The 12130-nt window shown below is 44.3% G+C and overlaps 1 protein-coding gene across 8 annotated transcripts in view; it reads right to left on the reverse strand.

Moving 5' to 3' along the window:
• Positions 1–12130, reverse strand: part of fgfr3 (fibroblast growth factor receptor 3) — a 176508-nt gene that overhangs the window by 70715 nt on the left and 93663 nt on the right. For all 8 annotated transcript variants that reach the window (XM_087990990.1, XM_087991016.1, XM_087991007.1 and 5 more), the window contains exon 3: positions 7727–7996. In XM_087990990.1, the coding sequence (XP_087847116.1) occupies positions 7727–7996 (270 nt within the window). The remainder of the gene's footprint in view (positions 1–7726; positions 7997–12130) is intronic.

Genomic DNA, 12130 nt, shown 5'->3' on the forward strand with positions numbered 1-12130 from the left:
GGCTGCCTGCCGTACACTTCCAGTAATTACCCAGATCCCGGGGCTGCTTAGATAAATGTTTCCCAGCAGCAGGAATGCATCAAGGAGTGATCTCAGTGCGACTCCCCAGCCTTGACCCTGCAGTTTTCCAACACAGGGCTGAGAAAATGCAGCGTGGTGTCAATCCTGTTTCACTCACCACAGAAGGCGTGCTAAGTGGTTGCAGCATTTCCTCTTTCTGATTCAGATTTCCTGAGTCCAGTTTTACATGAGTCAAGGGCAATTAGGGACAGACAACAAACGTTGGCCTTGCAATCGATGCTCACACACTGGCTCTGTTTGGGTTGGTGTATTCATGCCAACATTCTGTCCTGAAAGGACTCCAGCTCCAAATGTTCACCCGTCTCTCGCCTTCTCAGGTGCTGACAGCCACTGCTGTGAACGTTCCATTTTGTGTTTCCTTTCTCCAGTTGCTTTCCTTTTCCCCGTGAGTCTGCACCTGGTGATAAGCATCCGCTCAAAGATTGCTTCATTCGGCAACTCCTCAGTGTTCCACCATGTGCTGGTTGGCGGCGGGGGCGGGAACGGGGGTGGGAGAGTCTTACATTCAGTTTGACAAAAAGAACCTCCACACAGAAGATCACCAACTTCTTAAGGATAACAAGGAATGGACAATAAATGCTGGCCCAGGCAGCAAAGCTTACATCCCATGAATGAATTAATGGGGTATTTAGAACATTAGAGAACAGAAACTATACTCTTAAATTAGCAAAAGTGATAGCTTGTATTTAATTCTCAAGACCAACTAATTTATACAGTGGTACTTAATAAATGTGTACTGTATTTATTAAGTATACATTTATTATACTTGCGCCATTTAGCATCTTGGACACATTATCGAGCGAGGTTTGATATCGAGCTACGTAAGGAGATATTAGAACAGGTGACCCACTTTGTCAAGGGAATAAATTTTAAGAAGCATTTCAAAGAAAGGGAACGTGGTCAAGAAACATTTATTGCCTATTTGCAATTGCCCTTGAAGAAGTAATAGTGAGTTGCGTTCTTGAACCACAGCAGCTTGTGTGTGTGGGTCGGGGGGTGGAAGGTACAGAGTTAGTGGAGTCTCTTCCTGTCACTAACCCAGACATTTGAGGGAAGGTTCTTTCTTAACTGTACTGAGCATCACAGCTGATGCAGATTCGATCTTCTCCCAACAACAACAACACAAACCCTTCCAGTCATCAGCAATACAAAGCTCACTGACTTTTTCTCCTTCTCGCCAAGTAGTACTGAAGCCAATGAAAGCACTGAACCATGTTTAAACTCAGCACAGACTGGAAACCAATGTAGTGTCTTTGATTCCACCAGCCAACAGCAATGTGCATGTAGTCAAAAAGCTATCAATGATAAGGAAAGAAATTGAATGTATATAACCTCTTTTACAACCTTACAGCCCTTCACAGCCAATTAAATATTTTGGCAGTGTCAACGCACCTCCAGCAGTGCTACACTCTGACAATATTGCATTATAACGTGTTCCTGAAACAACTGCTAAAGTTCCTGTACTGGGAAAACACAACCTTCTAATCCAAGTGAAAGTGCGAACACTGAGTCAAGGTTAACCTGTCTTGAATGATACCCTTTGCTACTGACTTCTTTTGTTGCATTCAGAGATGCCACTAATCAGCACAGATCTTGATACAGTCACTCATGATAAAACAAATGTATTTGCAATCTTTCACAAGTTTGCATTAATGAACTTCAACTGCATTTGTCTGACAGGTGCACACTTTAATGGAGCAGAACACGGGTGAAAATTCTTTCATGTGGAGAACTCTCTTTCATCAGTCACTTGATCAACTCCAGAAGTACCTGCTGGCAATGTGCATGTTATTTCAATTGAAAGCAGCTGCTTAACTCGCACAGCACGTTAAAGTGCAGCAGATCATGGTCTAGCCTGATTACTGGTTTGTCCCTTGTTTGAAGAACAGTGTTGCTTTACATCTAGTCATTATGACAGTGAATGTGTTTCTAGAGAAGGGGCTGTAGGTCTAGAAAGATGGGAAGGCAGTCTGAGTAGGAAGGGGTGTCAGGTCTGTGAATGGATACAGATCTGTTAGGAAGGAGTCACATGCAATCCACGGTTCAGTTTTATGAGCAAAAGCAAGATTCCAAGCAAAGGATTAATCCAAATACCTGGAATGCCACCATTCCAGATGGTTTCAATATTCACTACTGGAGTCAATCAACTTGCAATCAGTCATTAACAATTGAGACAAATGGAAACATGGGGCTCCTCAATATACCTGGTCATAAATTGGAGCTTAAAACAATTGCTTAAGTCACCACCCTTTGCAGGGAGCTTAATGCCCTCAGATCATGATGTAAGACTCAATTAAAGGACCATTTCATTAGAGAAAGCAAGGGACTATGTGAAAATCTGCACGTGCAACTGTTAAGAGAATGAGTTATGAAAAACAGCAGCTTACAATTCCATAATTTCCTCAATTCAGTGAATTTTTGAAGGGTCACAAATACAAGATAATAACAGACAAGGAAGGTCAATTATAGTCTCAACATCTATGATGATATCTAAATTCCATCACTGCAGTATTCGAATGATTGTTCAATTAATCTAGACTTTGACCTTCACTTAACCAGCTGGCAGTCCATGCAGATTTAGAACGCATGTGTTAGAAAGCAATCTATTGGAATGTTACTTTATGATTCCACTCATCAAAGGATGAGGGGGCACAGATTTAAAATAATTGGGAAAAGAAGCAAAACCGATATGAGAAAAGTCTTTCCATGCAGTGAGTGGCTAGGATCTGGCCTGAGAGTGTGGGTGAAACCACATTCAGGAAAGGAGATGGCAAGAGAATAGCATTGAGTGAGACTCTCATTCACAGAGCCAGTGCAGGTTCAATGGGCTCCTGGATACTTTCCTCTACTCAACCTGTTTGGAGATGTCATCACAAGGTCTCTGGTAGGTCTTGAACCTGTGTCTCCTAGCCCTGAGGTAGGAACACTACTACAGCACCACAACAGCCTCCTTCCAAACTGCAACAATTCTGTGATTCTGAGTGATCCTAAATTTACCATTTACTGTTTAGAGTCTTTCTTGGACTACATTGTGAAACAATCCAAAATAAAATCCTATTAACCATCTTATGTTTGTGCACATTACCTCCCAAACACTTTCTTTCCAAGGAGAAAGTGCTAAATTTTGCTCTCATTTCTCAAACCTTTGATATCAGGGATCAATGCTCTTCTCCTAAACGCCTTCAGTGCCTGAATGCCTCCTTTGTGTCTCATGGCAAACCTACAGTTTGTTATCAGGTTTAAGGTGGCTATTTGGTTATGATAGGAAATTTGCAGCTATCCCTTTAAGCCAACCTAGGCCTAAAATGATTCCTTACAATTCAATATTGTTCTTCCAGTGTATTTATCCAATGAGTGGTTGATCTGTCCAGACTATATGTGTCTCCATCTGTGTGGAGAGAACTCAGCTTTGTCGATGTGGCCCTAAGGGACCTGCTATTCCTGTGTCAGTGAAAGCAAAACTGTTAAAGGTTCCTGCCCCTGATTGTTGTCCAATGGCCCCAGCTGGAAATGAAAGCATGTCAATACTGATTGAGGGCATGATTGGCATTACTTGTGATCTCTCAGCTCTGTTAATGAAATGATAATGTTGCTTTAGTCTGCCAATTCACCACGTCAAGTCTCACAAATTAGAAGTTACCTTGTGACTGAAGCAAAGAAAGAAAATGGGTTCCCATGGAATTATTTTCAACATAAAGACTCAAAAAATGAATGATTGAAGTAAAACTAGGGGTAAAAAACAAGGGTAAAATTATATCATCCATTTGCATGCCAACCCTGGAAATAACATTGAGCGAAGTCATTGTGAAGTGTTCACTATCCCTGTACCTAAAGACCACATCATTCTTTAAAAACAAATCAAACCTACTGTTCCTAATTTCAAAATCTGGTCAGAGCCTACAATCATTACCATGGAAGCCTCAGATGCTTTTATTTATGAGACCATTTGTTGAATCCATTCAGGATCTTACCCATTGGTACTTTTGTAGCTTCCTGTCATAGCCTGTGCCCTTTCATTGTGTCCAATGTAATTCTATCCTCCTTTACTCCATCATCTGGAATGTGGCTGTCAGTAATATTGGTCCAGCTCTCTAGAACATCCTGTAAACGCCTTATGTACTCACTTGTAAACAGATTCCTTAAGAACCTCCTGTCCTCTCTAATGATCATTCCGAATTAAATTATGTGCTACTGCTCAACATCATTCCCCACTCAGAGGAAGTTCATCTTTATTGTGATCAAAGAGAATATTCAAAATGCAAACTTTAGTTACCTACAAACAAGAAACAAGAGTAGGCCATTTGGCCCTTCCAGCCTGTTCAAAGATTCAACAAGGTCATGGCTGAACCGGTTTTTATCTCAACTCCACATCCCTGCAGCACACCCCTATTAAGTTTTCACCCTTGATAGTCAAGAATCCGTCCGCCATTGCCTTAGCAATATTTGTTGTTGCTAATTCATAAGGAATAATGTTCAAGTTTGCTAGTCACTTGCCAGAATGGATCACTCACCCTCTATATATCCCACAGGATCTATATTCTAGATATTTTTCTAATTAACCTGTTCAATGACGTTATTACATACCTCTGGAGTAGGTGGAACTTGAACCCGAGCCTCTTAGTCTCTACCACTGCACCACAAGAGCCCCGTTCTATATTCTATCGATTTCAATAGAATGAAAGTCAGTTGGTGTGGGTGTTCTGCTCGAATGTGTTACTGCCCATTCATCAAGTTAAAAATGGTACCCGCTAGAGCCAAACGCTGCTCAGGTAGCACTGTTCACTTGCAGAACCCAATTTGAGTCATCATACAATGCCTGCAGTATGGAAGCAGGCCATTAGGCACATCAGGTATACACTAATCCTCCATAGAGCATCCCACCCAGACCTACTCCCCCCAAATCTGCATTCCCCATGGTCAATCCACTGAACCTGCACATCTTTGAGCTGTGGGAGGGAAGTGGATCATGTGGAGGAAACCCACACATACACAGGGAGAATGTGCAAACTGCACACAGTCACCTGACGCTGGAATCAAACCCAAGTCCCTGGTGCTATGAGGTTGCAGTGCTAACCACTGAGAGACCAAAGGCTATTCTATTTTTTTTTTAAAAATGGCTCCAGACAAATTGTCATTTGTTGCACAATGTTTTTCTTTCCCAGACAGACCATTTCCTTCGTGTGAACAGTGGCTTCATTATAAACGCACTGCTCTGGCTGTAAAGTACTCGGGGCTGTTGTGAGGTTGTCAAAGGTGCAAGTGTTTTCCAATTGAGCTAATCAAATGTTGGAACAGGCAGTTCTGATATTCCACCTTTTCTTTGCCAATATCAGCTTGATCAAGAGAACAAATCAAAACTTTAAAAATAAATGGACTTGCCAGAGAGGGGCACTTCAGGATTAATGTGTTGGAAAGAGCTGGAGTGATTTTACATTGGATCTAATCCATGCTACTCCTGATGTAATAACATATGGCTCTGATGTCTGTGAACTGCTAGCATGGGAAAGAAATCCTCTTCCACCAGAGAGAGACATTGTTCATCTTCCTGAACATAAAAAATCATCCCTTGCCTTCAAACTGACTGAGAATCTGTTCTTCTTCAGTTTTCTGCCCAGAGGCTGGTCTGACCAACAGCACCACCATCGTCACTGTGGGATGGCTGGTTTCATCCCAGCCTGAACAGTGAATCAACCCTGTGCTGTTGCCACCAGCCTGATCCATGCCCACTGTCTAGTCAATTAAGTGCCACTAACAGACAACCCCCCAACACATTTCCGCCATCCAACCCCCCCCCCCCCACAACCACCATCACCAAGGAATCCAAGTTGCTATGGTAACATATAATTTTACATGATGCATTGTAGACTGGAGCTATGCGCAGTGATAGTAAAGGACTGTTTTCCCCCACGTGGCTGAGCAGGTATCTCACCCACTCTTACTTCCTGCCATTGGTAAATTTTAGAAGGATTTATAATTTGATACCTATCTGGCCATGTTACCAACCTTTCTTGGCAACCGTGAACTGAAGAGGGAATTGAATCCAGTGTCCCTGGCTCAGATGCAAGATCCTACTCTCCATCTCCCAAAACGACTGAGCTAGTTGAGACAAACTAACTGCAAAAGATCAGATTGTGCTTGCCTTATTTGACTAATGTTTGTAAAACTATAAGAATAAGGAGGAAGAAGTTGTATCCCTTTCTGATTGGTATTCCAGCAAGCCTTCAGTAGCTTTGTCTTTTCATAATTTCTGAGATTTAACATCACTGGCAAGGCCAACGTTCATTTCCTATCCAGGATTGCACTCTAAAGCAGTCCATGTGATCTAGCACACTCTATGTATTTGGGATTGCATAGAAAGCTTATTTCTTAGAAAATTATTGTTAAATATTTTGCAGAGCAACATCATCTATACTTCAGTGTGAAGATTTCCCATTAAGCTTTTCTCAGCATGATCCTGTTGCAGTATATTTCTGCCTTCACTACATATTCTTTGCAGTTCTCATTGTCAATCAGATAAACAGCTTCCAAGGTATTTGATTACAAAATAATATGGCCTCTTAATTATTTGTTCATGCCTGCCTGAAAACATTTGATGTAAAGTTGCAATGGACACCTCCCCAGGGTGTGTGTGTTTACTGGTTAGGCTAATGCTCTCCTACAGTTTACCTGGGGGCAGTAACTAAGGCCTTGTGAAAGCTGACACATCAAAGCACTGTCGATATCCGTTCTCCCTTTTCTTCCCTCGCAATAATTTTACTTTCTTTTTGCATCTCACAGTTACGGAGTAAGGAGCTTGGCTTCGCTGTCTTTCAAATTTGAAAGAAATTGCCTAAATGAAACTGAATGAGGCCCCACTATAAGCTAATATTTCAATAATTGATACTCGAAAAGGAAGCATTTCTACGTCAGTAAACTTCCCATCTGAACCTTCATCCGTAATTTCCAATGTGATGACACAGCACAATAAGTACTATGGGCCAGTCATCCTGAGAGGTGGGGGTTTTTTTTCCATACAATATGTGGTTGTATTTCACTGTTGTTTTGAATAATTGTTTCTGTAGGCAATTCTGACTCGCTCTGCGGTGTGGTTCAACCAGATCTGACATCTCACCCTGCGGGTCACTCCTCAGGTATCATAATATTGTCTTCTGACATTTCCACTTATTTTTGTTGCTTTATTCATTCTTGACATGTGTGGTATTGCTGGCAAAGCCAATATTTAGTGCCCATCCCAAGAGTGCCCCATTAGGTCACTTTTGAGGCCGTTCAAGAGTAAGCTGGATCGCTGGCGGTCACGAAACACACAGATTGGCTATGGTTGGCATCCAATGTTCCTACAGGATATTAATGAAACAGCTGGGCTCTCATTGCCATCCAACTACGTCACTCTCCAGACTCTTCACATTGCAGTGGATGGGTTGGAATTCACATTCTCGAGATTGCTCATCTAGACCTCTGGAATATTAGCCCTGTTACATAACCGCTGCAGCAAGGTATCCAGTCATGTTCATTTTTCTCAAGCCAGAGATACAAAGGATAACTACAACCTGCATTGGGCAGCTAACCCTGGATAAGAGTTGATCTCTATCTCTCAGTTCGACAGACTTAGCACAAGTACAACTCTGATCTGAGAGTGAGTACTCACCTGTGACTTTTATTGTGAAATTTCTCAGGATCTCATCGGTGCCCCAGAGTTTGCAGGAATAAACTCCAGAGTCATCATACGAAATATTGATAACTTTCAGCACTCTCTGTCCAACTTGGGTTCTGTTGTTGGGCAGAATTCGAAGTCCATCTTTTAACCACACCGTAGCTACTGAGGAGCCTTGGGAATTGCAAGTCAGATCCAGTGTGTCCCCATTGCTGAAAACAGACTCTTTCGGAATGTTGTGTTGGCTTCCCAAGGAATCTGTACCTGTGGGGAGAGAGTGACAAAGTCTCAAAACAGGGTTCATGAAAAGTTTAACTTTCCCACTTGTTTCTGCCTTTGATCACAAAGGTCATCTCTTTCCCAAACATCCGTCCTGCCTTCAACCAATCATTATCAGGTTCTCCATAAGGTTCATTCCTGGGCCAACTGCCAGAGACTCTTCCTACATTTGCAGAAAGACAAAGCCACAAGACACACTCCCCCGCATGACGCACTCCCCCGCATGACGCACTCCCCCGCATGACGCACTCCCCCGCATGACGCACTCCCCCGCATGACGCATTCCCCCACATGACATACTCCCCCACATGACGCACTCCACCACAAGACACACTCTCCACACGACACACTCCCTCACATGACACACTCCCCCACATGACGTACTCTCCCACATGACACACTCCCCTACACGATGCCTTCCACCACATGATGCACTCCCCCACATGATGCACTCCCCCACGTGACATACTCCCCCACACGATGCCTTCCCCCACATGATGCACTCCCCCACAAGATGCACCTCCCCACATGATGCACCTCCCCACAAGACACACTCCCTCACGACTCACTCCCCCACACGATGCACTCCCTCACATGACATACTCCCCCACAAGACACACTCCTCCACATGACATACTTCCCCACATGACATACTCCCCCACAAGACACACTCCTCCACATGACATACTCCCCCACATGACGCACTGCCCCACATGACGCACTGCCCCACATGACGCACTGCCCCACATGACGCACTCCACCACAAGACACACTCTCCACACGACACACTCCCTCACATGACACACTCCCCACATGACACACTCCCCCACATGACGTACTCTCCCACATGACACACTCCCCCACACGATGCCTTCCACCACATGATGCACTCCCCCACGTGACACACTCCCCCACGTGATGCCTTCCCCCACGTGATGCCTTCCCCCACATGATGCACTCCCCCACATGATGCACCTCCCCACAAGACACACTCCCTCACGACTCACTCCCCCACACGATGCACTCCCTCACATGACATACTCCCCCACAAGACACACTCCTCCACATGACATACTTCCCCACATGACATACTCCCCCACAAGACACACTCCTCCACATGACATACTCCCCCACATGACGCACTGCCCCACATGACGCACTGCCCCACATGACGCACTCCACCACAAGACACACTCTCCACACGACACACTCCCTCACATGACACACTCCCCACATGACACACTCCCCCACATGACGTACTCTCCCACATGACACACTCCCCCACACGATGCCTTCCACCACATGATGCACTCCCCCACGTGACACACTCCCCCACGTGATGCCTTCCCCCACGTGATGCCTTCCCCCACATGATGCACTCCCCCACAAGATGCACCTCCCCACATGATGCACCTCCCCACAAGACACACTCCCTCACGACTCACTCCCCCACACGATGCACTCCCTCACATGACATACTCCCCCACAAGACACACTCCTCCACATGACATACTTCCCCACATGACATACTCCCCCACAAGACACACTCCTCCACATGACATACTTCCACACATGACATACTCCCCCACAAGACACACTCCCCCACAAGACACACTCCCCCACATGACACATTCCCTCCACATGACACACGACCCCACAAGATATACTATCCCACAATCCTGTAAGCAAACACTGAGGTCAGAAGATATCAAACCTATTAATCATGCAAATGGCAAAAAACAATAATGGGGTTGGGGTTGTTGTTGGCAGATGATAATGGATGTGAGGAGGAAGGAAGTGTGCCATGCTTGTATGAATTTTCCACATTCTACTTTCTTGGTTGTGAGCTTGACTTTTGTGCCCCTTGACATTTTGTTGGTTGAGCTTTAGTGTTGTGGGGAGTATACCTCAGGCACAGGGTAAGGTCACCATACCTCAGGCACAGGGTAAGACCTCAACAATTGAAACTACAGCGTTGACATCCCTCTGCACTCAAACCAGCTGTCTACTCAACCGAGCGAACCAACACTCAATATCTGATTGAAATAAATTATTGCTGTGATTTAAGATTTTCTCTGGGTGAAGGTAAGCTAGTATGACCAAATAACTAATTGGCAGTGCAAAAGTTACAATCTCCATTTAACATCCCAGCACCTTTCTGGTTATTATCACCAATTATACAGGATATTTTCGCCCATAACTGTTGCATAAACACACTGTTACAACTCATGTTTAGTTGTCCCTCCACTTACACAATGAACAATTATAGTCACACATTATAGCTCAAAGTTATGGCCGGAGGAATATTCCGAGAGTGCACATCTTAACTCCAAAACAAATTTAAAAGACACCTGATAGAAGACGTGACTATGATCTTAGACATTACGAGGCTTCTTAAGAAATATCTCAAAGGAACAGAAGGTGGTGCCCAGTTTGTGAGGGTGTTCCAGTGGTCAGAGCCCACCCTAAATGTATGGCAGAACCCCATTGAGGTTGCAGAAGAATGAATGGGGTCAAAGGTTCATCCTCCTGTGCCCTGCATCAGTGTTGTCCCAGAATCCAGCCTTATCCTTGTCCAGCACATCTCTCAGTCTCTCTCTCTCTGCTTCAGAGATTCCTGCTATACCAGCTTCCCTGAATTTTGAAGTCTATCCCCAACCATGAAACTGGAGCTGATGCCTCTATTGCTGAGCTTCAGCTTGTCTGAGCTTAGCCACCTTCATCTTATTGCTGTGGAGCAATCTAAGCTCCAACAATAACCACATCAAGACTCTGACCCCCTTACATCTTCTGCATCTGGGTCATGGTCCTTGAGTTGGAGCAGTTCAGATGTCATAATGGGGTGGTGTGTACATAAAATAATTACAATTTTACCAAGTACTTTGAAAACATTAATTTTCACTGAAGTTACTGTGCTGCTTTATGCAGTTTTGTTTTTGTTGTTAGTTCATGATACATTAAATTTTTAAGTGTTAAAATGGGAGCATCTTGGGAACCAGTTTGTCAATATTATCCTGGATGGTTGATGGCATGGTTACTACGATGAAGGTAGTAAAGGTTGGATAAGAGACCAAAACTGGTGGGAAGCAGAATTTCCACAGGATTATGGAGGAGCAAGGCCATAAACTGAGGGTGGGAATTTTAAATTTGAGAGATTTGAGGAATAGGAGTCAAATGTATATCTGCAAGAATTCTTTGTCCAGACTTCAGATGAAAGATCCTTACTGACTTGTTTCAATTTTTTAGGGGTCAAATGGAAATTAAATGGGAGAAACTGAGAATTGTATAGTCATGAGAGGAAAACAGCAATTAATTAATTTGCTATAGAGAGCAAAATAAGCATCTCCTGGTAGAAATCACATCTGCTAAGTCACAGTGGTCTGTTAATCCTGTGCTTTATGATAGCTGGTAGGCAGCAACAAATCTGATTTAGATTTTTCCCATGAACATTAATTCAGTGTGAGGAGCAGTTGGCTATTGCTGTCTTGTGAACCTGGAAAGCCGCTTGCTGTAAGCTTCCATCGTATGGATTAGACTGCATTATCGTCGTCCATCAGTAGGAGATTGCACCGTCAAGAGAGTGGTGCTGGAAAAGCACAGCAGGTCAGGCAGCATCCGAGGAGCAGGAGAATTGACGTTTCGGGCATAAGCCCTTCATCAGGAATGGGGCTTGTGGGCCGGGGGGAGCTGAGAGATAATTGGGAGGGGGTGGGGCTAGGGGTAAGGTAGCTGGTAATGTGATAAGTAGATAATGGTGGGGGTGAAGGTGATAGGTCAGAGAGGTGAGTGGAGCGGATAGGTGGGAAGGAAAATGGACAGGTCAAGAAGGCGGAGCCAAGTTGGAGTCTGCTTCAGGATGTGGCTGCAGAGCTTCAGAGCAGAGGAGAGGACTTGGGAAGTACAGTGAGAGAAAATCTCACTGAGCTCTTTGTAGAGAGAAGAGGAGAACTTCTTCAAGGTAGGCATCCTCGGAAGAGGATTCGTAGTAAGGTTATAATCAACTACAAGAAAGTGAGGTCTGCAGATGCTGGAGCTCAGAGTCGAGAGTGGGATGCTGGAAAAGTACAGCAGGCCAGGCAGCATGCAAGGAGTAGGACAATCAACGTTTCGGGCATAAGC

Source organism: Chiloscyllium plagiosum, unplaced genomic scaffold (assembly GCF_037043375.1).
Source record: "Chiloscyllium plagiosum isolate Xiang-an unplaced genomic scaffold, Cpla_swu_hap1 HiC_scaffold_1, whole genome shotgun sequence".
In the NCBI taxonomy this organism is placed as follows: Eukaryota; Metazoa; Chordata; class Chondrichthyes; order Orectolobiformes; family Hemiscylliidae; genus Chiloscyllium; species Chiloscyllium plagiosum.